At 37.2% G+C, this 26827-nt stretch overlaps 1 protein-coding gene across 3 annotated transcripts in view; it reads right to left on the bottom strand.

The window, feature by feature from the left end:
- Nucleotides 1–1487: 1487 nt before the first annotated feature.
- LOC133645671 (filamin-A-interacting protein 1-like) overlaps nt 1488–26827 on the bottom strand; it is a 78224-nt gene continuing 52884 nt past the window's right edge. For 2 of the 3 annotated variants that reach the window (XM_062040517.1, XM_062040519.1), the window contains exons 2-6: nt 22215–22503; nt 21091–21264; nt 20825–21003; nt 2764–5560; nt 1488–1995 (exon numbers count right to left, since the gene is read on the bottom strand). In XM_062040517.1, the coding sequence (XP_061896501.1) occupies nt 1831–1995; nt 2764–5560; nt 20825–21003; nt 21091–21264; nt 22215–22496 (3597 nt within the window). In that variant the 5' untranslated portion in view covers nt 22497–22503 and the 3' untranslated portion in view covers nt 1488–1830. Of the gene's footprint in view, nt 1996–2763; nt 5561–20824; nt 21004–21090; nt 21265–21365; nt 21425–22214; nt 22504–26827 lie in introns of those variants that run through there. The other variant, XM_062040520.1, reaches the window with a different exon arrangement.

Raw genomic sequence — 26827 nt, 5'->3', positions numbered from 1 at the left:
CTTTTCCAACACTCGGTTTGAGAAGTGACAAGTATTTTAACTTATAAACCTTGTCTTTGTAACACAACGATATGACTCGTGCCTTCACTCTTTGACGTTCAGTGAAGGAATGTCTGGAATGAGAAAGGTGCATGCGACCTCTACTGGCCAACATGTGAATAACGTGCGGCGTGCATGTATCATTAATTTAACCCTGTAGTGACCACATGACTTTGACACATCAAGTTTAACATTTTTTAAGTGACCAAAGTGACTTTGGCACACCATAGATTAGAAATGAATAATAGGAGAATATATTAGTGACACTATATTTCCATATGGGTTACATCTGAAATATGAATATTCTTGGACTAATAAAGTAACCATCAGTGAGTTGCATTATAAACATAACTGAACAGGGATGTACTAAATAAATAATGTATTATGCAGATGCTGTCATCTTTCTCTATTGACTTAACCAGTTTTATTTTTAGTTTGAGTTAGTCAAATTGGTCATTGTAATTCAGTCCTAAGTTGTAACTGTCTCTTTTATCTACTTCATTGCTGTGTACTGATGAATGTTGAGTGGTAACGTAACACACACGCTGTTAATATTTTGCTGCCAAATGACATGTTTGCTTTCTGAGTGACTTATGAAGACCACGGTAGCTGAGCTGGCGATTATTATGTCAACTTAGGGAAATACCTGAGTGTGTGTCCTTAAATCCATGTTGGACATAAGTGAAGAACCTATTCAGATACAGCATTGTGATTTAAATGGTGAGGACATCCCTGCCATCTCTTCTGCCATTGTCTCCAAATGTGCGCTGTCGCTATTCATCCTAGCTGCATCAGATAATTTGCGGGTATCTTTTTTTCACATCTGTGTTTGGTGGGAGAATATGTGATATATTACGTGAGAGATGCGTTTAAGGTTTAGAAATGCCTGGGAAAATGGAGCTTCTGTGGATCGTTAGGCGCTACTTCAGCACTAAAAAGCTATTTGATATAGAAAACAGCAACGTTACAACCACGCTATCGAGAAATGTAGCTAAACTAGTAACGCCATTACTGCCACCACACTCAGACAGACATTCCCTGAAAGTTTCAACAAAATCCGCCCATAAGTTTTTTTAAATAAACAGTCAACCCTCTTTTTAGTCATCCTTTCTCTTTGTTCAGCCTTGTAACGTAAAAGCAAGATAATGTAGTTGAAATTATTCGGATCACCCCCAAAATAATAACAAGTTCCTCATCTAATTTTTGACGATTCCTGAAAGTTTAATCAAAATCCGCCCATAACTTTTTAAGATATTTTGCTCACTAACTAAAAGACAAACAAACCCTGGCAATTACATAACCTCCTAGCGGAGGTAAAAATACACACAAGAGCTTGATGGATGCCTGAAAAAAATTAGTCCACAAGCCTGATTAATACTGTATAAGACTAATATTATGTCTGTGCTCCTTTTTCGTCTCATGAACACTTTACATTAAAATATGTTTATTCCAAATGTGTTTGATAACAAATGACTTTCAGACAATTCAAAACTGCATCACATTGAAATGAAAAAAATATGCATGAAAATAGATGTAAGACAATCACACAAAGTAATGACCAGTTCTCTTAAATACAGTACATTACAACAATGCAAATAGTAGAGGTATGTGGTACTGTAAGTGACAGGGAAGTACAAAATAATATACAAAAAATACAGATACAATAATGTTTTAGTTTGAATATTCACTCAATGGTACACTGCATAACATTTTTGTTATTGTCTCTGGAGCACCATATAATATTTGGGATGGTTAATCAGCCTTTTCCTCCATTTTGATAAGTACTCATGCCTATTTTTTTACTTCTATCTTCATAGACTGACTCTCAACCCGTGACGCCGTCTTCACTCCACTCGATATGCCCAGGGAACCAAGCCCTGCTTTCCCTGTTTTTAGGCTCTTGGACATTGGGATGCGGGTCAGTCCTGTACGAGAGGCTTGGGCATCCTGCCCACACTATTTGACAATAGAGAGAGAAAAAGAGAGTACAGTTTTTCAGGCAGGAGGATGAAAACAGTTGGCATTTAAATGGAAATGGAGAGTAATTTATTTTTAAAACACAAAACAGGAATTCTGAATTTCTAAACATTGTAGTTCATTGGAGAGAGACGGAATAAAAATGCAAACATTTATTCATTCTTTCAATCCCAACCCACTCAGCCAGGCAAGCTTTCTGTGTGCTGTTACTGGTGAGAGGCTGTTTTGTGTCAGCCAGGGGGCACAGAGCCCAGTAAACCTGTTTGCGGATGTAAGTAAACACTGTGAAACAAATATAAATTACAGCATGCCTGTAGCAGGGTGGCAAAATGCCACATCATTAGCTCTGCTGTGCAGAGGCCAGCCCCTAGGGCCTTTTTTGTCACGCTACCAATCTGAACCACAATGAGGATATCATAAGGTCCACTGAAACATCAACTTAGTTGCATTCTAATGCCAGACAGTCCACATTGTGATAGTTAAAGCTACATACAATTACTCAGCATACAAAATATGTAATTCACACAAGAACACAATTTAGTTAATATGTTAAGGGCTGGTTTCCCAAAGTATTAAAAAATACCACTTATCATGAAAAATGACTGAGTTTTTGACATGAGTTTTGAGAATATAAACCAGTCACTATGGCACTGTGGTCTGTTAAGGGGAAGTAAAACAGTGTTGGCTTAAGAGTTTTGTTCAGTATTGGATGTCATTTCTGATTAAATTAACCGAAGCAAAACTTACCATGCTTTGTGTTGTTGGTCTTGCAGTGTTAGATGAAACAGGGGAAATGGTAATGCTGCTCATCACTTTGTTCTGTGTCGTCCGAGTTGTGGAAATTTGGCGAGGGGAGCGCAACACTGTCCCCGTAGACAGGGTTAGTTCTTTGCTGTCTGTAACTGCAGATGCCGGCCTGACTACCATCTTTGATGTCAGGTTGTTGCCCAGATGAATATGGATCTTGTTATCGTCTGTGGTGGTGATAATGCTTGTATTGTTGTGACCCTTCCTTATGGGCATTGGGACCATCTGTTTTTCAGGAGTAACCTTGAATACAGCCCGGCCCATTGTCATCTCTTGAGGCTCTAGAGAAGTAGAGGATTCTTGTACAGTTGTGCTGTTAACTGTCATAATGGTGACAGGAGACATGGGCCTTCCTATGGTAGAGGAAGAAGTTAGACTGCTGTCCGGAGACTTGGCTCTGGAAATAGTAGTGATAGTGACTGGAGATTTGGTTCTTTCTGGACCTTGAGGTGCATTGGTGGACTTTCCCCGAAGAGTTGCAGCAGAGTGTGCTGGAATGATTGTAATTCTGGATTTAGATTGTGATGTGTTTGGATTTAGTGGAGTTGAAGTGGAGAAAACACCCCCAGCAGTGGTGCTGCTGATCTCAAGTGTGGCAATGTTGTTTTGGTGGTCCGGTGTTACTCGAATGTGTAAAGGCTGCCCTGGTTTGTGGGCCATGGTCATGTCAGTATTTCCAGTAATATGTGGTGTTTTTTCCAGGATGGTTTCATGAGAGTTGGTATCTTTCTTCCTCATCCAAGGAATCCAGGATTTCTTCACACTGAGCTCACTTCCAGAGGAAGGGGAACGCTCAATGCCTCTTGTCTTCTCTGTTGGCTTCTTCATGCTCTTCTGTCTTAAATTGTTCATGATGTGATTCTCTTCTTGAACAGACTTCCTGATAAAACCTGCTGGGGTATCATCCTCTGTTGGCCCATTGCACAAGGCCTCTGTTTGTATCCCAGTGGATGTCACAGCAATGTCCACCATCCTCCTCCCGTTCAAACTTGGCCTTAATGCGCGACTGTGACGCTTTGCAATCTCTAGTTCTTTGGTAAGATGGAGAACTTCAGTGCCTATGTTCTTGGCTTTTTGTTCTTCTTCAAAAAACCTCTGCTGTAGGACTGAGTAATCCACTTGCAGTTGAGAAAGCTGATCCTCCTTGTGCATCAGTTCATGTATCTTCTCCTTGAGAGCTAGCACATCTGACTGCAGCTCCCTGTTTTTGATCTCCTCTCTCTTGTACTGTTGTCGCAGGTCATCCTCTTGACTATCCTCTTCTCCTTTCTCAATGGCTTTGTTCCTTGCTATCTGACTCCGCATGGCCTCTACTTGCTGTGAAAGTATGTTCGCTTTGTCTTGTTCCGTTAGAAACCTTTTCTCCAAAATGTCGTACTGATCTTCTGTTTTTATCAGGTCTCCTTCTACTACTTCAAGCTGTTTGAGGCGATTTCTTAGATGCTCGATCTCAAAGGTTAGCTCTTTAATTTTGTTGTCGTCTTTTTTTCCAACTTCAGATATTCTTCCTTGCTCACATTTCACTGCATTTTTCCCGGGCAACCTTTCTGCTTGCTCCAACCCATCTAACCTCTTTTTCATTTGGCTGACTTTTGAAAGAAGATCTTTTGTTTTATCGGCTTCATAGGCGAGCTTGGTACTGATGTCTCCCTTTTCATTAGTTAGAATCTCAACCTTAGTTTCCATTTCTGATTTGAGCTTCAAGAGCTTTTTGCTTTCTTCTATCAATTTCTCAGTCACCTCCATAACCTTACTTTGCTCAGCTTTGACCATCGTACTCAAATCCGCCTTTGTCTTTTCACCGGATGTCATTCTTTCCAACAAAATCTTTCGCTCCTCCATCAAAGCTACAGTCAGTGACTTCAGCTTACCTAAGTCATCTTTTAAGTTTAACTCAGACTTTTCTAACTTGAGTTCAGAGGATTCTAGCTCTTTCATGCGGATCTTGAGTGTAACAACTTCATCAGAAAGCTTTTTGGACAGGCACTTCTCTTTTTCTAAAGCAGTGCCTAACTGAGAACACTCGTTTTTGCTTATGGTAAAGGCACCTTTAAGTTTCTCTAACTCAATCATTATTTTCTGGAGTTTCTCCACCTCCAGCCGAAGTTCTTTACTTTTGATGTCCTCCTCTTGTAGTTTCTTCCTGAGCTCCTTGCACTGATTTTCGATTTTGGTGATTTCTTCATCGTTTCCCTCCATCTCCAGGACACGCTTCCTTAAATTCTCTAATTCTGTAATTAAGTTAGAGTTTGCACACTCCCCTTTGCCAATTTTGTCCCTCATCTCCTGCAACTCATCTTCAGATTTCCTCAATGCCTTGTTGCTCTCCTTTAGCTCATCCACTGTATGTAAAAGCTCTACAATTTTAGAATTGAGTTGACGGTTGAGGAGCTCCTGACTGGCCAGCTTAGCATTTGTCTCTTCATGCTGCTGAGCGAGAGTGGCATTTTTCTCTTTAAGATCAGCCTCTAAGCTCAGAACCCTTTGGGCATCCTCTTGAGCATGCTCCCTGGCTTCAACCACTATCTGCTTCTGTTGGTGAAGCTGCTGGCTCAGTTCCTGGACACGCTGACTTTGTTGGTCCATTTGCTCCAGGTGTTGTTGACGCTCATTGACCAACATGAGGGCAAAGGACTTCAGCTTAACCAACTCTTCTTGTACCTTGGCAAGACGTTTAGAGTGCTCTTTCTCCTTTTTTACTTGGAAGGCTTTCTCGTTGTCAAGCAGCCTCTTCAGTCTGAAAAGGGCAATAAAAAAATTTAAGGAGTCACATTAGTTTAACATCTCATAAGTGTGTCATGAGTCATTGTTAGAACAAAGATGTATTATTTTTTGTATTGGACATTTCCTGCATGCCAGTGGAAAACCAAAACCCATTATATACTGTATTTTAAATATATCGTCCTTGATTGAATGTAATGCAAAAACATTTGCTTTGATTTCCATCTCCAGATAAGTTTTTTACGCTTATCCTAAAAATCATTCTGTACAGCACACTGACAACAACAACACACTCCATTGTTGCACACAACTAGCAGGTTATCGGCACAATCAACACTTGAAAAAATATTTAGGGCTGTCAAAGTAAATGCAATAACGATTGGGATTAATCACAAATATGTATCGCTTTAATCATGCATAAACATCAATTAATTGAACAATTTATTTTGACCGCACAAGCTCTTTTACCTTAACCACGGATGGTTGCTATATGGTCAGTGATCATGTCAATTTATACACCCGTGAAAAGAGGAGTAAAGAGATTTTGACTGGTATGCTCGTGGCAAATTTAGCTTTAAACTACACTCTGATGGGATAGTCTGTAATGCTGTGACTAGGTTTTGAGCAAATAAATTATTTGAATAAAAAATACAAATAATTTCTTGTTTGACATTCTGACAGTAAAATCGTATTTATGTCAAAATATTGGGGTCTTTTTTAAAGTTATTTGCAAGTAAGGCACATTCTGCAATAAATTATGGTATTCAAAATTTAAAAAAAAGTGTGATTAATCTAATTTTAAAGTTAATTGTTTGACAGCACTATAATAATTACAACAGGTTCTCCCAAACAAGTCACATAATATTGTTTATTATAGAGACTCAAACTGATCTCTGAAGTTTACTATCCATTCACCAAGTAGACTTATGTATGTTTCTTTTAAATCTGTTCATGCTCGTTCAAAGTTTCAACTAAATCCATGCAAAACAGATTACATGTAAATTGACTTGTTCTCCTTGTCCAACAAATATACCAGTACCTAATATGAGCAGGGCACATTTGCAATGCAAAGACACCTAAATTACTGTCAACATATTTCACAGTTGCAATGTATCTACAAAAGTTAATGTTAACGGGAAGTAGCTCACTAGAACTTACCAGTGTTATGATGCTCTACAGGTAGCACAGACATAATTACTGTGATACAAAATCCCATCAGGAAGCGTGACAAGTAGCCCAGACTGCTTTTTCCACAACGCTCCTCTTTCGCATCCCAAGTATGCATGTTTAAACATGCATATAAAAAAGGTGAATATATACAGTGCAGAACGATTGAATCTCTAGTGCATGATGTCACCTCATCCATATACAGCATTGTGTCATTTTGTGAGAGGGAGAGAGAGATGGAGAAAGAGAGAAAGACTATGAACTGCTCTTCTGTGGATACTGAAAGGGGTGGGATCTTTGCCCCTAGAGGAGCACTCTGAACCCCCCCCAATTTTCCTGCTTCCATGCAACACTGGCATGTTTGAGTGAAGGCCAGTCCTAACAGTTTTTAAAGCTCTTCCTGAGAAAAACCTTTCTCACACAATTGTTGTTCTTCGTTTGTTTTTTTATTTTAAAGAACTTTCACTTTTATGATTCTGTTAGGTTAAAAAACCTGTCAATTAGACAAGAGGGAATGTTTACTGGAGTTCTACTTGAGGGAAAGATGATGAGGAAACCAGATATGGAATTTATGGATTTGTCCTGTTTAAGGGGAAGAAGATTGGAGATTAACGAGGATGTAACCAGGGCAATATACATGCAAGGCTATTTATGATTCTTATTCAAAATGGTCTAGTTTCTATTTAATACATTTATCCACAGCCTTTGACTCAAAATGTTAAAAAAATAGTGGCCAAATTACCTATTGTGATTTGCTGCTTCCCAGCAGCAAAAGGCATTGCTGCAATATTGTAAACAAACTTTCATGGTATTCCGTAGCCGCCCTGGAGCAGGTGACACCAGAATAGAAGCGCCATTTTTCTGCATATTTTGTTATATTATGGGTCAGAATCAATCCTCTCAAAACAGTGTGGCTTGGTTGGTAAAGCAGCGGTGCCAACAACTTGAGGGTTCCAGGTTCAATCCCAGCTTCCGCCATCCTAGTCATTGCAGTTGTGTCTTTGGGCAAGACACTCTACCCACCTGCTCCCAGTGCCACCCACACTGGTTTGAATGTAGTTTAGAAATGTAGAAAATGGGTTTCACTATGTAAAGCGTTTTGAGTTTCGACAGAAAAGTGCTACATAAATATAATTCAAGTATTTCAGATTTTTTTAAATTTATTTATATTCATTGCAGCAAACATCATCACTGTTGTGAAAATTTCTGTCAGTACGGCTAACCACCTCACCTTCGTCCACTTTTGTTATTTTATGTTTCTGTCTGCTTTATTTGTCTGCATCTAGGGTATAAATCAATCAAGGTTTTGAAAAAACAAGCCTTAAATAGGTCATATTGTGTGTTTTTTATTGTATATTTGTGATTTAAAACACTTCCTTATGGTCTACATCAGGGGTCACCAACCTTTTTGAAACCAAGGGCTACTTCTTGGGTACTGATTAATGTGAAGGGCTACCAGTTAGATACACACTTAAATAAATTGCCAGAAGTAGCCAATTTGCTCAATTTACCTTTAACTCTGTTATTATTAATAATTAAAGATATTTATCTTTGTGGAAACACTGATCATCTTAAAGATTTCTCACAATAAATATATATAGAAACAGATAAACATCAATATGCAACACTTTATTTTTATATTTTCTCTAAGTGCACATTTTTCAAATTGAACATTTTCAAATGATCACTTCTAAGACAGTCTTGTGAAATCACAATATCCCATTTTAACTAGCTGGCCACTAACATTTTTTAACAAATCATGAATTACTTTGCACCATGTTTGTACAAATAATAACTCATGTAAAATACAAAAGTAAACTCTCAAATTTTTAAATCATGTCACACTTTGAACTGGACACCAAATCTGTTATCTGTTTCTTTGTCAGTTAGTGGGAAGCCTGGCATTGCATGCTGTTAACTAGTGTGTTGTACTCTGGTGTGCAACTGGACACTGCAACTCTGAGTGAGTCTTGCAGATGTGCATCAGTGAGGCGTGTTCTGTGTTTGTTCTTGATGAAGTTCATGTCAGAAAAGGCTGATTCACAAAGATAAGATTTTTCCTCATTGTTTGCAGAACCTTCTTAATCTTTTGGACATATTTTCACAGCAATCTGGCCTTAAGCTTAATTATGATAAATGTAAAATGTTAAGGATCGGAAATCTAAAGGGAACGTCGTTTCGAATGGAATGCAAAGTGCCTGTTTTGTGGACAGATGGACCAGTTAACATACTTGGTGTTGTTGTCCCAGAAAATCTGGAAGATCTAGGCTCAGTAAATTATGATAATCGACTAAGAAAGCTGGACAAAAGTATGCAATTATGGAAAGGGAAATCCCTAACCTTGTATGGTAAAATGTCTATTGCCAACTCGTTAATTATTCCTCAATTTATTTATTAGTTTTTGTCATTACCAGCTCCATCACAAAACTTTTTTAAGATTTATGAGCGGAGGGTCTTCGATTTTGTCTGGAACGGCAAACCAGAAAAGATTAAAAGAAAGGTTTTGTACAAAGAGTATGAATATGGGGGCCTGAAACTTCTCAACCTTGAAGCTATGTGTCTGTCTTTAAAAGCATCAATTGTTCCAAATATGTATTTAAACATTGAGTTGTACACAAATGTCCTGTTGGACAAAAAACATGTACTGTATCAAAAGAAATTGTATCCTTTTTTACAAGTGATCCCCTCCCAGAGAGTCTGCTGGGAAACATGGCGGGGTTCATAAAGGAAACAATCCACTCATAGTGGTGTTTTCAATTTTATGTGCCAGAAAAAAGAGACGATATTTTGCAGCAGTTAATATGGATGAACTCTAATATTGTAATAGATGGAAAGCCTTTCTTTTGGAAAAATATGTTTGAAAGAGGAATCATTTTTGTCAATGATATTATCAATGAGAATGGTAAAATTATGAAGTATGATCAATTTAGAGCTATGTATGGTGATGCTTGCTCAAGCTTTTCATTTTATCAACTAACTGGAGTAATTGGGAAAAGATGGAAACAAATAATTAATTATGGAACTACTAAATTATTAGTTTGTAAACCTCTAATAAGAAATTCTAGTTGGCAAAAAGGAACTAAAATAAATAGAAAAATATATATTTTTTATTTAATAAAGAAATCTTTGAAGGCTGCCTCATACAACACAAATGGAAAATGGGAGGACTTTTTTGACTGCCCGTTGCCATGGGATGCCATATTCAAACTAATCTATAAAACCACTATCGATGTGCAAAATCGTTATTTTCAAATTAAAATTATTTATAACTTCTTACCCACAGGGAAAATGTTAAAATTATGGAATATGACAGAGTCAGATGATTGCCGATTTTGTTGTCAGGAGCCTGAATCCACCCTGCATTTGTTTTGGTATTGTCATATTGTGTCTTTGTTTTGGGTGGAAGTTGAAAAAATGTGTTTAAGGATTGGTTTGTTTATGAAGCTTAATGTGGTTTCTGTTATTTTAGGAGAGTTCATTGACAATCATGATTTAGTCAATTTAATTATAGTGCTCGGTAAAATGTTTATTTTTAAGGCCAAAAACAGATATTCACTTAGTATTACTTTCTTTAAAACATTTATTCAGTATTTTCTAATTTTAGAAAGTTACATGGTTGAAAATGATAATGATGCCAAAAAACATTAAAAAAAGATGAGAAGTCCTCAAAGGCTTATTTTGAAAGTATAATTATGTTTATAGATTATATGATATCTGTTGTTGTGTTCCCTAATTTGAGTGACCTGGACATAATCTGGACTGTACATAAATGCTTATTTTGAAAATGTAATTTTGTTTATAAATTATATGCAATCTGTTGTGTTCCCTAATTTGTTTCTGTGTACATGAATGAAGGTGTGTGTTGCTGAGTCCGACTTGGACATTATCTGGACTGGGCCTGGTTTAAAAAACCCTTTAAACAAATCTAATTTCATTGACAACCTGGTCTGTTGAAGATAAGGCCCTTTTTTTTAAAAATAAAATAAAATAAGATAAATAAATAAAAAACATTTTCTTGGAAAAAAAAGAAAGTAAAACAATATAAAAATAATTACATAAAAAATAGTAATCAATGAAAATGTTAGTGGACCAGCAGCCTATACAATCATGTGTGCTTCAGGGACTGTGTCCCTTGCAGATGTGTTGTCTATGTTGTGGGAACCAGAATATTGGTAGCAGAAAGAAATAACCCCTTTTGTGTGAGTGGGTGTGGATGAGTGTGCATGGGGGAGGTTGTTTGGGTAGATGCACTGATTGAAAGTGTATCTTGTGTTTTTTCTATGTAGATTTAATTAAAAAAAAAAAAATATATATATATATTTTTTTATTTTTTTATTTTATTTATTTTTTTAGAACAGGCCCGTGGGCGACTCATCTGGTCCTTACGGGCGACCTGGTGCCCGCGGGCACCGCGTTGGTGACCCCTGGTCTACATCATAATTTTCTTAATCATACGACCCATTGTTCAGAGCCATGTACAGAGAGAGTATGGCCTACTCGGTTTCAAAGTTAGCAGCAAATTGGCGCCTTGTAGTCACCTGAGGGGCTTTGAATCAATCATTTAGGTCAGGAGTCCCCAAACTACGGCCCTCGGGCCGGATAGGCGGGAAAACCCAAGTTAAAAGAAAACAAAATATATATATATATATATATATATTTTTTTTTAATTACTGTTTTCTTAAATGTGTCCTTTCTAATCCATTTTCTACCGCTTGTTACTCTCTCGGTCTCCTAGCCGCTCAGGCAAATCATATTGTCTAAAAATGCATTTTCCCATCTATAAAGTGACATCATCGCGCCGCAGTGTCTTTCAGTCAATTAGTGAGCGAAGAATATACATATATATATATATATATATATATATATATATATATATATATATATATATATATATATATATATATATATATATATATATATATATATATATATCTCCATATATATATATATATATATATATATATATATATATATATATATATATATATATCTCTCCGTGACTGCGTGGGTTCCCTCCGGGTACTCCGGCTTCCTCCCACCTCCAAAGACATGCACCTGGGGATAGGCCGATTGGCAACACTAAATTGGCCCTAGTGTGTGAATGTGAGTGTGAATGTTGTCTGTCTATCTGTGTTGGCCCTGCGATGAGGTGGCGACTTGTCCAGGGTGTACCCCGCCTTCCGCCCGATTGTAGCTGAGATAGGCTCCAGCGCCCCCCGCGACCCCGAAGGGAATAAGCGGTAGAAAATGGATGGATGGATATACACACACACACATATATACACATATACATACAGCCCCCTAGAAAGCCGCCCAAAAATATCTGTTTCTCAGCTGTACTCAGTTGTAATCCACTTTTCCACCATTTGTGGCAGTAATGACAATATCAAACAAACAGAAGAAGTCTGGGGCTAATGTCTTAGAGAAGTATCTTAAGCGTAAAATGTATTACTAAAGCGGTGAAGCTCTATTTTCATTTGCACTTTCAATGACGGTTTTGTTAAGAAACATGTTCATTATTAATATACTTAATGTATTTTAGCACATTATAATTATAACAAATATGAGGTAGCGACTTGTCCAGAGAGTACCTCGCCTTCCGCCCGAATGCAGCTGAGATAGGCTCCAGCACCCCCGTGACCCCAAGAGGGACAAGTGGTAGAAAATAGATGGATGTATTTTTCATCAGTTATTCATGATTCCCTTCTTATGCACTATATTTGGTTACCACTTATGTTTCTAATCAGACTGACCTAAGCCTTAGGTTTATGTGTTAAATAAATAACCATCTTTGTGATTAACACTTGCTTTCATATCATTTGACAAGGTTGTAAACAGTAAGTAGATTAGATATAATTATTGAATATGATTCAAATCAAGAGTAAGATTGTTAATATTATTAATCACAAATTAATTGAATAAAAATGGCGAACTCGCGCCAAGCTCTTTTGATAAAACTTTACCATATGTGGAGGTATCAACTGACTTTACTAAGGCAAAATATGTCACTAAAGTCTCAAATTCCAAACAGCTCGTTTGGACAAAGTTTTCAAGGTGGGTCCAAAGCGCGTCCCAAGAGGCTCTTAGCAACCCGCAACTTGCCTTTTATAGGCTTGAGACTTATTATAAAAATACAATAGAATACAAAAAAATTAACAGCAAAATTTAAAATATATAAAAAAAGTTGAAATGTTAATGATAATACTACTACTACTGATAATATGCTAACATGCAGGCTGTACGTTCGTTAAATGTACATATGTCTTTACAAAACAAAAAATATCAAAATGGCCCTCTTTTTTTATTTTGCAGCACTCTGTGGAAAAATTTCAGACACCCAAGCTTTAAAGCTACCTCCTACCTACCAGCAGAAGAAATACTTTTCTTTGAGCCACAACTCTTCAGAAATGGCTGCATACTGCATGTTAAGAAAAACAAGAAAATCCCCTTTGTATGTTATAAAAATCTGTTGCAACTCAAGGGTGGTAATTTTTGTGTGACTCACATTCAAGGGTTGAATGTGTTCCTTTGTTGAGCATCAACTATCATGTCACTTAGATATTTGAGGTCCTTGACATACAAATTGATCTGTTATCTGGACGGCATTAATTGCTGATGGTTGCCAGTGTGAAAGAGCTTTTTTGGTGCTCATTCTCTGCATTCCTAGGAATGTTTGGCACAAGACTATTTCTTTTTTTTTTCAGTTAGCTCTCACTCAGAGGCCAGGGAGACATCACGCTACTGGAAAAATAGATTTTTCCATTTCAGCTAAGGGAGAGGATGGCATAGTACTGTAGAGCAGTAGGCAAAAATATATTTTAGTATGGATGTTGGCATTCTGTATATTTTTACAAAATTTATTATTGCATGTATTTATCCTTACTATGGTATGGTATGTTTACATTAATGTGTACAGCATGGAACAGCTGTTTTACCTTTTTAAAACTGTGTATCCTTTTCCAATAAGCAGAAGTAAAGCACAATATGGTCTCTGTTGCTAACAATGTGTTGCCGTTAAAGGTGTCCCGATACAACTGTTTCACTTCCGATATGACACAGATGTTAGTGCTTTGAGTATTGGCTATGTGGATATTGTGTACTTTTGAATGCGCACGCACACGTTGTATTAGACGCTCACGAATCTGGATGTGCTAGCTCAAATCTTACACTGCAGAAGTGTTGCAAAAGTCTTGTGTAAGTAGACAGCCTATTGAGGGTTATTTCTGTTTAGGGACAAACAGACACCTCAAAAGACATGTACGTGCATCTAAATACACATTGATATACAGACACAAAAATTAGTACACACGAACGTGAATTAGATTACACGCGCACAGATTGAGATACACGTTTTCAAATAATTTTGCAACAATAATACAAAAGTACTTCCATACAATGGTAATGACCATTCAATGAGCACATTCATACCAGAATGGCATACAAATGATTCCTAAATGTTATATTCAAAAATTAAACTGAAAGTCATGAATTAAGTTTCAAGTCCTGTTTTGTCAAGTCTTCCAAACAGTGACTTGAGTCGACTTGAGTCAAAGTTGTTTTGACTGAAGCACCGATCTGTAGTCACAGCCGCTTAGCCAAGCTTGACTTTAAAGCCTCGATTGCTTTCTCTGAACTACCCTGGACACTCATTTATGCAGACGTGCACTTAGCCAGCCGCAGGGAACATGAGTCAGGTTAAAAGGTCAACACAATGTTCACTTTTTACTCTACTCTACTATTGTTCTTCATCTGTTTCTAAAGAAAACATCTTTCAGTCAATTATAGGTCACATAAAAGTCCCTCCAGGGTTTTACAGGCTTTTTTTGTGATTGTATCAGCCCAAATTGCTTGATTTCAGGGCAGCTTTTTTAGAAAAGTATGCAAAAGTTACAATGTTTTGAGGGTTATTTCGATTTTTAATATATTGTCAGCTTATGATTTTACAAATTTGTCATCAATATTTTAAGTGTTCTCTGTAACTGTGGAACACTATAATGTGTGGTCACATTAGGTAATCATTTTAAGTTGCAGCTCCATGTTACTACTTGGGGGTGTTCCAATCTGATTGAGTTGGTAATGAAGGCATTCTGTTCTCGGCTTTAGTCAGTCGGACAGCACGACCAGTTATTTTTAACTAAGGGTGGTTACTTTTCACATTTGAATCGATACAGTACCATTTTCCGATACCTGGGAAACAATACTGGTACTCAACAGTACTAATTTCCGGTACTCTTGTGTGTGTTCAAGTGTGTTAATAAATGTTATTTGTTTAGAAAAAAAGTCTAATTTTTTATTCAACACTAAACTGTGCTGTCCAGTTGTCTTGTTTTCTTACGCTTCTTTCTCTCATTTGCAAGTACTGTACTTTACTGTATTATATAGTACAGTGGTCCCCAACCACCGGGCCACGGCCCGGTACCGGTCCGTGGATCGATTGGTAACGGGCCGCACAAGAAATAAAAAGAATACAATAAAACATTTTTTTTTTTTTAATTAATTTTTTTTTTTATTAAATCAACATAAAAAACACAAGATACACTTACAATTAGTGCACCAACCCAAAAAACTCCCTACCCCATTTACACTCATTCACACAAAAGGGTTGTTTCTTTCTGTTATTAATATTTCTGGTTCCTACAATATATATCAATATAGATCAATACAGTCTGCAGGGATACAGTCCGTAAACACACATGATTGTATTTCTTTATGACAAACAAAAAACAAAACAAAAAAAAACCGTTTCACCCCCCCCCCCCCCCCCCTCCCTCAGTTCGGCTGAGTTTGCTCTGAGTGCTGACTGCTTGTTTCCCCGTCCAAGTACTTGAGCCGGTGCCATTCTGCACCCGGATGTGGTGTTGTGTACAACAATGGTATCGAAATATGTCATCATTTGATTGTACGTGAATCTGTACCTGGTAGTACCGACAGAGTTCGGTTGGTACCTATAAAATAACTGAATTTGGTGCACATCCCTATCTGTGATTACTTTCATTAGTAAGGCAGTTAGTGCATATGAGCAGTGTATTTAATCTCTGTACTGTACATCTGTGTGATGTAGCATCCAATTTTTGATAATGGAGGGTATGCAGTGTGCTTCCCTTTGTCTTGCTCAGACCTCCCACCAAGTTCCCCTATGACCAAAAAGCAAAGGGCGCATAGGAATGGCCTTGTTTCCTTATTTCCAGTCTCCCTCTTCTGTTTAAAAAGTATTTGGATTTGTGTTCTTTTCGTCTTTAACTTTCTCTCGTTTTTTCACTGTCTACTGTCACCACCTCATACATCTTTTCACCTGCACATAAACATACATTTTCAAGTTTCCATGTTTTAGTGGGTAAATTATAATATATTGGAACATTAAAATGTTGACCTACTACTCCTTTTTTGTTAATGTGTTGTTTTAAAAAGAAAGTACTTGAAAGTATGTGAAAAGAAAACTATTTCCTGTAGAGTATACATAATACTTTATGGGCCTGATCTACTAGGATCAAAATAACAAGTACTTAAAAGGGAACTGCACTTTTTTGGGAATTTTGCCTATTGTTCACAATCATTATGAAAGACATGACGATGGATGTTATTTTTCAATTTTTAATGCATTCTAAATATTAAATAAATGTGACGAAAAGTCTGCTTACAATGGAGCCCATGGGAGCCTTGCATTTCCGCCTACAAAATATCCAAACACCTCCATTGAGGTTTTTTTTATACATGATGTAAGTATATATGTAATGTAATAATGGGCACAATTATAATTACATTTAATATTTACATATTTTGCTCATTTAAAACATACGGGGCGCATTAATAAAAAAAAATGCATCACAACGTTCGCTTTTTTCTCCTTCATCACTGATTATTACTCACTGAAGACTTCATGAGAGCCAACAAACATAATAAAACATTACTTACTGTACAATGTCTGCTGTCATTAGGATGCCGACTGCTAGGATGTTCATATATTCCCATTTAGATTAAGAATGAGCAATAATCTTCACGAAGAAACGGGGTGTGGGGCAAGAGGACCAAGCATATGTTCATGTCATTCTGCCCATGGCTGCAAGGGCTGTCAAAGTGTACCAACTTGTCGGAATACCTACTCAGACTTTTTCTGTCCAGATGAGAGGCATTATTTATGATCTAGAATAAATTTACAGGAAGTGAGGAAGCAGGAGACCACTCGATGATGAAAACATAGGGACACATGGTAGTGATCACGGCGCTGCTATAAATAGTTCGTCTGCGTTAGCGCTTACAATAACAATATCACTAATACTCGGTAAATATTCGAGTCACAAAATGTAAATGGAGTATTGTTGGCGGTTTTTGAATGGTTATTTAATGGATTTCATGGGTGAAATAGTGTAGCTCCCATTGGCTCTGCTGTAAGCGGACTTTTATTTCAGTTTATTTAATATTTAAAATGCATTAAAAAACACAGTCATCATGTCTTTCCTAATTATTGTGAACACTAGGCAAAATTCCAAAATGTGCAGTTTCTCTTTAATAATGTGTGCAAACTATAAAATTGTCTGTACTATAAGTGGAGGTGTTGTGTTTGATCTACTAAGACTGTGTGTACAAGTAATAACGAGTGCAAAAGTGGTGCAGACTGCCCTATTTCAAAAAGTACTATGTCGGCTGTCACCATGGAGACACTCATTCCCCTCCACATTTATGGCATCATATTCTCCAACCTGGGGCGTTTCATCATGTTGTTGATATGCAACACACAAATATAATATGTACCACCTCGGCTATACTGAAGGGCAATCCAGACAACAGAACCTAGTTTTAGCACACTGAAGGTGCACTCTGGGAGGTGCTGCGGTATTGTAAAAATGCGTATTGCAATAAGTTTTTCATGTAGGAGATATATTATATATATATATATATATATATATATATATATATATATATATATATATATATATATATATATATATATATATATATATATATATATATATATATATATATATATATTTATATATACGTGTATATATATATACAGTATATATATATTTTTTATTTATATGAGATATATTATTATATATATATATATATATATATTTTTTTTTTTTTTTTTTTTTTTTTTTTTTTTATTTATATGAGATATATTATAATATATTTCCTATATTAAAAAACAAACAGCATTAAAAAAAAAGCCAGCAGCCACCAAAACGTATCAATGAATTGATCTCCTCTTTTGTCACAGCCCTTTATGCGTAACTGTGTCATTTGTCCAATTTGTCATTTGGTTTAGGGTTAGTTCCAGTCTTAACAAATCACCATGTGAGCGCTTCATGATTATATTTGCATATACTCCCACTATTGTGGATGTTCTGATCATCAGCATATATTCTGTATATACATTAAAACAAACGCGCTAAATGGATTGCGCTCTTAAGTTTGGGGCGGTGTGGCTCGGTTGGTAGAGTGGCCGTGCCAGCAATTTAAGTGTTAGAGGTTCGATCCCCGCTATCGCCATCCAAGTCACTGTCCTTGTGTCCTTGGGCAAAACACTTTGCCCACCTGCTCCCAGTGCCACCCACACTGGTTTAAATGTAACTTAGATATCGGGTTTCACTATGTAAAGCGTTTTGAGTCACTAGAGAAAAGCGCTACTTAAATATTACTAATTCACTTAATTTTGCTCATTTAAGAATCCTCTGTGCATAAATTCAGTATATCAGCTTTGTGTGCGCTATCAAGTTTGTATGTGTTTAAACACAAGCAAATCTTTAGTAAATCAGGCTCTTTGTGACGCTAACGCTACTCGGACATCCATCCATCCATTTTCTACCGCTTGTCCCTTATGGGTCGCGGGGGTGCTGGAGCCTATCCCAGCTGCACATGGGCAGAAGGCGGGGTACACCTTGGACAAGTCACCACCTCATCGCAGGGCCAACACAGGTATAGACGGACAACCTTCACACTCACATTCACACACTAGGGCCAATTTAGTGTTGCCAATCAACCTATCCCCTGGTGCATGTCTTTGGAGGTGGGAGGAAGCCGGAGTACCCGGAGTGAACTCACACAGTCACAGGGAGAACATGCAAACTCCACACAGGAAGATCCAGAGCTAAGGATTGAACCCAAGACCTTCGGGTTGTGAGCCACATGTACCAACCCCTGTTTCACCGTGCTGCAGCTACTTGGACAAACGTCTTAAAGGGCTACTGAAATGAATTTTTTTTATTTAAACGGGGATAGCAGATCTATTCTATGTGTCATAGTTGATCATTTCGCGATATTGCCATATTTTTGCTGAAAGGATTTAGTATAGAACAACGACGATAAAGATTGCAACTTTTGGTATCTGATAAAAAAAAAGGCTTGCCCCTACCGGAAGTAGCGTGACGTAGTCAGTTGAACATATACGCAAAGTTCCCTATTGTTTACAATGATGGCCGCATGAAGTGAGAGAGATTCGGACCGAGAAAGCGACAATTTCCCCATTAATTTGAGCGAGGATGAAAGATTTGTGGATGAGTAAAGTGCAAGTGAAGGACTAGTGGGGAGTTGAAGCTATTCAGATAGGGAAGATGCTGTGAGAGCCGGGGGTGACCTGATATTCAGCTGGGAATGACTACAACAGTAAATAAAGACAAGACATATATATACTCTATTAGCCACAACACAACCAGGCTTATATTTAATATGCCACAAATTAATCCTGCATAAAAACACCTGCGTGTTTGTTACGCTAGCTCCTAGCTCCTCTGCTAGCTCCTAGCTCCATAGAACACGCCAATACAATTCAAACACCTGATCAACCCACACAATCACTCAGCCCAAAAGACCGTTCACCTAACCCAAGGTTCATAAAGCTTATATATTTTTAAAAAGTTACGTACGTGACGCGCACATACGGTCAAGCTATCAAATGTTTAGCAGCCAAGGCTGCATACTCACGGTACCTGATATTCAGCTGGGAATGACTACAACAGTAAATAAACACAAGACATATATATACTCTATTAGCCACAACACAACCAGGCTTATATTTAATATGCCACAAATTAATCCTGCATAAAAACACCTGCGTGTTTGTTATGCTAGCTCCTAGCTCCTATGCTAGCTCCTAGCTCCATAGAACACGCCAATACAATTCAAACACCTGATCAACACACACAATCACTCAGCCCAAAAGACCGTTCACCTAACCCAAGGTTCATAAAGCTTATATATTTTTAAAAAGTTACGTACATACGCAAAAAAAAGTTGCGCACATACGGTCAAGCGATCAAATGTTTAGAAGCCAAAGCTGCATACTCACAGTAGCACGTCTGCGTCTTTGTCATCCAAATCAAAGTAATCCTGGTAAGAGTCTGTGTTGTCCCAGTTCTCTACAGGCGTCTGTGTATCGAAGTCAAAAGTCCTCCTGGTTAGAGTCTCTGTTATCCGAGTTCTTCCATCTTGACTGCATCTTTCGGGAATGTAAACAAAGAAGCGCCGGCTGTGTACTGTTGTTGCTGACTACGTTCGAAAAATACGTCCATTTCGCACCGACAACTTTCTTCTTTGCTTGCTCAGCTTCCTTCTCCATAATGCAATGAACATGATTGCAACAGATTCACGAACACAGATGTCCAGAATACTGTGGAATTATGAAATGAAAACAGAGCTTTTTCGTATTGGCTTCAATGTGGAAGGCATACCCGTGTTCGCCGGTCTACGTCACGCGCATACGTCATCCTCAGAGGCGTTTCGAACCGGAAGTTTAGCGGCAAATTTAAAATGTCACTTTATAAGTTAACCCGGCCGTATTGGCATGTGTTATAATGTTAAGATTTCATCATTGATATATAAACTATCAGACTGCGTGGTCGGTAGTAGTGGGTTTCAGTAGGCCTTTAAAATGCAAAGCCTAAGATTTTTCAGGGAGTTTGAGTCATTCAGCACAGCAGAGGGGTTACTCATGTTAAAACAAAATTATCAGATTAATAATGATGATGGATTAAGGCGATTAGTTGCGTTAATTTGACAGCCAAAATAAAAAAACATTTAATTATTGCAAAAAATGTGCACATTATTGTATGTGAATATTAGAAGATTAAATTCACAAACAGAGAAAATTATATCATGCACGTCTTTCTCCCCTTACCTTTCTCTCTCCTGCTCGAGCAGGTTGGTGAAGTCGTCGCTCTTGTTCATGTAATCGATGTGTTTGCGTTTCTCACTGTCCAGCTCGTGCACAGTGCGACGGTGGCTCTTTTCAGCAAGCAGCAACTGACCCAGCATGCGTCTGTAGGTCTCTCTGTGCTTCTCCTGCAGGTGCTCCAGCTACAAAGAGCACAAACAATGAGCAAGCTGCAATCATTTTTGATGTAACATTATAATCAACTTTCTAGAAAGACTGTTGTGACTGACCTCAATCATTGGCTTTTGGTACACTATGTGGTTGTGTGGGGGGCTGCCAATGATGATGTCGTCCCTTTGCAGGGCCTGGAGGGCCGAACTACCTTTTGCAGAGTTGTTTGCTGATGAAAGGGTATCTTGAGGGGTTTGTTTGGACTTTAGCATGCTGATAACATCTTCCCTTGCCTGCAGTCACACAGATATAAAGTGAGATTAGAAAAGCTTGAAGTGCACATTTACGTTTGAAGTATATATAGCTGCAGGAACTGATAAAATGGTGGTCTAACTTGATATAGGGACGGCGTGGCGAAGTTGGTAGAGTGGCTGTGCCAGCAATCGGAGTGTTGCTGGTTACTGGGGTTCAATTCCCACCTTCTACCTTCCTAGTCACGTCCGTTGTGTCCTTGGGCAAGACACTTCACCCTTTGCCTCTGATGGCTGCTGGTTAGCGCCTTGCATGGCAGCTCCTGCCATCAGTGTGTGAATGTGTGTGTGAATAGGTAAATGTGGAAATACTGTCAAAGCACTTTGAGTACCTTGAAGGTAGAAAAGCGCTATACAAGTATAACTCATTTATATTCATTATTTGTCCTCGTTTATCACTCTGTTTTGGGGTGTTTTATTTTTCTGGATGCCACATTTCTTTGCTTTTCAGAACTAATGTAAAATAATAGCTCATTTTCAGAGTTTGTTGTCATAAAGTCATCTTTTGTTTATTTCATTGTTAGATGAATACTTTATTTCCTTAAGGATGACATTTTTAATTTGGGTCTTAAACTGAAAATGTTTCATAATCCTAGTTTATTCATATGGAGCACAGGCCTATCTTGTAACGTTAAGGAGTCGCCTGCATCCTCTGGGTGGTGCTGTAGTCCTATTCAATGGTTGACTACAGTATGCCCATTCAAACTGTGTCTCCATTTTTGGCATGGATTTAGTGCTCCTGTGCAAGCATTTAATAAAATGGAATATCATTCCAGGGCTGCGATGAGGGGGCGACTTGTCCGGGGTGTACCCCGCCTTCCGCCCGAATGCAGCTGAGATAGGCTCCCCGACCCCAAAAAGGGACAAGCGGTAGAAAATGGATGGATGGATCATTCCAGGGTCATATATCATATCATATCATATCAGCCCACCTGAACCTCTCCTTCCATGATTCCAAGCAGTTTGAGCATATCTTCTCTGGACAAGTTCATCATGGCACCTCCTTTCTCTCCAGACTTTGTGGAGTCCAACAATAGCTGTTTTTTGCCAAATTTCATCTCCACTTTATCTTCACCCTCCTGCTGATGAACTTTGGCTTTCATGCTTTTCACAGCTCGACAAACGTCCTGCTCTTGGCCCATGTCGTGGTCACCCTGAGGGACCCCAAGCACCCCACTGGTCGGGGGGGTCATCCCACTGCTTTTGGATCTCATCTCCAACCTAGGCCAAGGACAGAGAGGGGCATTTTTGTATTACAGTAAGTGTTACAGACTAATTCCTGATTCACGGGGCACATGCAAAAATATCCATTAGGACTAAATGGATAGGATCAGGGATGGGCATAAGATAATAGTGAGTCATATCTTGGAATATGGGATCCATTATATGAATTTGTTTAATCTATTAAATGAACCTGAAATCTGATTTTTGTTATCCTTGTGGTAAATAATGGATACAGTGGGTTGTCAAGCTTATGAGATGCAATGCAAGTGTAAGCCACTGTGAGACTATTAATGTTTTTTATTAATGGCTGTGATGGCGATGGAATCGATGAGTGATAATAACAGTGATTTGTTTGCTTGTTGTAGTTTTATGTTTTTAATCACTGTTGTGTTGGTATTCTTATTATTATTGATATTGTTGTTGATATTGTTCATTTTTGTTTGACCTTTTTATTTGTTGTTTTGTGTTTTTGTGACTTGTCAATTGCTCTGTGGATTGTTATTCAAAGTGTTGCTGGGCTTGGATTGGTTTGTAATGGTATTATTATGTATTATTTTGCTGGACAGATTGGTAGTCTGTGTGATTTTTGTAAATAAAATAGGACCAAGAAAACAAATGGGCATAATAACTGATTAGTTGATAAATTGATATTTAAGAATTATACCAGGATTTGTAACTAATAAAGAAATTAAGAAATTAAGGTAAAATGGAGTGTACTACATGGATGCCACCAGTAGAGGCGCTGTTGATTCAATGTCTAAAAAATAACCACTTGACGTTAGCTCTGGGTGTTGTCCTGTTTTATTTTGTTACAATACATTTTCATAGTCTCATTGTTAAAACAATTACCATGTAATTTAACAGATAATGTTTTTATAACATACATTTTCAAATATTTTTAAGAGAAAAACAGTTAATTAATTAATTCATTGTTCATTTTAAAGGCATTTGCATGAGTGATATATATATATATATATATATATATATATATATATATATATATATATATATATATATATATATATATATATATATATATATATATATATATATATATATATATATATATATATATATATATATATATATATATATATATATATATATTATCCTTGAGCATAGCATTAAAACAAGTGAGAGTGAGTGTCGAGTTTGAGCAGACAATGCCGTATTTCTGTTCTGTTCTTGGGTGTTCCAGTCGTTCAAATAGAGAGATAGGAAAGAGCTTTCATAGAGTGGTTCATGAAGGTAATTAAGTCAGGGGGAAAAACAAAAGTGTGTCTAGAGAAATGGCTCTTAAAAATATCACTTTCATCATCTTGAGGAATACTATCAGGCCGCTTGTGTCTGCAGCGATCACTTTGTAAATTGTTTGTTTGAACACGTGATTTGTTTGAGAAACTTAATGCAATCAAGTGTATTCTCTACTATATTAGTAGTGTTTGATAGTAGAACTAAACGCAAAGAAAGGACAATAGATCACATTAGTTTGTGTTCTTTTGTGATTGCTATGCCTAAATATAACTATGAAGACCTGGTTGTGCAAATGAAATAACGTCATGTTAAGCCCTAGTACCGGTAATAAAAAATTTGATTGTTGGTCCAATCCATCGTATTTTCATTATCGATTTTCAAAACAGAAACTAAAAGTTTAGTTGTTGTTCTGCAGGAAAGCCAAGTGCTTTATTCGACACAGATGACCACAATATAGCGTCTTTGGTGATATTTGTTAGCATCAAGACAATATCATTAGTAGTATTATTAATAATAATAAATATCTCGTAGGCTCAACAGTACATACTATATCTGGTTATCGCTAGCAAACATTGCTGAAAAACAGGGACATCTATAGCTAAAAAATGTGATAAAACATGAACTTCACACGATAAAAACAACCGCAGACATGAAGCGTAGATGAGACTAATATTTGTAGCAGGAAATCAACTTCAAACAAACTTATTCATTTTCTCATTATATCACAGCAGCACGGCACTTGTTGTGTCAAACAAATGTGTTACTTAGTGATGCACGAATAAGTTAAACCTTGTCTTTCACAGATTAATGCTTAATTTGTGGACCCTTCAGATGTAAAGACATGATGTGCCTCCAATCTTTTGTTCTGTAAATACAGTAAGTGTCAAGTGAAGTGAGTTAGCAGTAACCTCTTGGTGATGATAAATGGTTTAATTCGTTAAAAAAATATTTTTCTTAAGAGTGTAAAAGTCCACTACATCCCATTTTAAATATTTTTTTCATGATCACTTTTATACTTCCCTCTAAACGTTTCAAAATACGCCCAAATCTGCACTGATTCAGGTAAATAAACAATAGCCTAATGGGGCTGTAGACCATCGTCTGAAACCCGGAAGTGCCCGGATGTGCCTCTCGGTCACGTGATTGCAACCCACCTCTATACACATATGTATACGTACGTATGTACATATATATATATATATATATATATATATATATATATATATATATATATATATATATATATATATATATATATATATATATATATATATATATATGTGTGTGTATATATATATATATATATGTATATATATATATATATCAGTGGCGTGCAGTCACTAGAGGCAGGGGAGGCACGGCCTCACCTGCCATCATGGAAAGAAAAAAAAAGTAAAAAGAAAAAAAAACATTAAATTGTTATATGTATCCAGTGATTATACTAAAGTTATTTTCCATTTAACTTCACCAGTTTTAGATTATTTTTATTTTTATTTTCACATTTTCCGTTCAAATACTGAGAAGAGACGGTGCGGTGTCAGCAGCCAGTTGAGGCACGTCACTGCGTTGTGCCTCGCCCTCAACATGGATTGTGCGCAATGACTCGGCTAACTGCTGGCCTGCTGTGCAGTGAGACCGTATTGCTATATGAATTATATTATACATTTCCATAGTTTAGTTAGCTGAGGTATATAATGTACAGTGTATTTTGTCAACAACTGTCTGTGTGTAACGTATTTTTAGTGCTGAGCGATCATAAAACTGCTGCCAAGACACACTGTGTGAGGCTCGTCTCATAACCCCGCCTCCTGGTGCCGGTTAACACTCCCGCCGCAGAATGCATCGCCCGACGGGAGCGCCACACCAACCAAAGCCCACACCCAAACCCTCCACGTGCAAGACCGAATCCACTCAAAAAAAGTCACTTAACAAGAAGCCAAAAAGTGCAAAAACAACAATGCTCGCGCGGCGCGCCGGAGGAGCCGTGAACAGGGACACAACATTAGGTACACCTGCAGAATGCAGCGCGGATTTCATATTTCATTCATTCACAACGCTCCCGCATTTATAAGTAAAGGTAAGACCATAATAACGTTTTTTTTAATTAAATGTGCTTTATTGTGTGCTACAGTTTGTAAGTGTAAAGTTAAAGTTAGGTTAAAGTACCAATGATTGTCACACACACACTAGGTGTGGTGAAATTTGTACTCTGCATTTGACCCATCCCCTTGTTCACCCCCTGGGAGGTGAGGGGAGCAGTGGGCAGCAGCGGCGCCGTGCCTGGGAATAATTTTTGGTGATTTAACCCCCAATTCCAACCCTTGATGCTGAGTGCCAAGCAGGGAAGAATGCTGGTATGAGCTTTTAAACATAACCCGTTAACTGCTGCAAATCAAATTGTCAATAAGATACTCTTTAGGGTTCATATGTTTGTAAATCTGACTGTGATAAAGTCAGTGCCTCACCTGACATGAACGTCACCGCACGCCACTGATAAATATATATATATATATATATATATATATATATATATATATATATATATATATATATATATATATATATATATATATATATATATATATATATATATATATATATATATATATATACTGTATATATATATATATATATATATATATATATATATATATATATATATATATATATATATATATATATATATATATATACTGTATATATATATATACAGTATATATACAGTATATATATATATATATATATATATATATATATATATATATATATATATATATATATATATATATATATATATATATATATATATACATATACATGCCCGGATGTGCCTCTCGGTCACGTGATTGCAGCCCACCTCTATACACATATGTATACGTACGTATGTACATATATATATATATATATATGTCAGTGGCGTGCGGTGAGGTTAATGTCTGGTGAGGCACTGCATCATCACAGTCAGATTTACAAACATATGAACCCTAAATAGTATCTTATTCACCATGTGATTGGCAGCAGTTAACGGGTTATGTTTAAAAGCTCATACCAGCATTCTTTACACATA

This window comes from Entelurus aequoreus, linkage group LG03, assembly GCF_033978785.1.
Source record: "Entelurus aequoreus isolate RoL-2023_Sb linkage group LG03, RoL_Eaeq_v1.1, whole genome shotgun sequence".
NCBI lineage: Eukaryota > Metazoa > Chordata > Actinopteri > Syngnathiformes > Syngnathidae > Entelurus > Entelurus aequoreus.
Note: the sequence above shows the minus strand (reverse complement) of the source record. Positions and strands in the feature narration are given on the sequence as shown.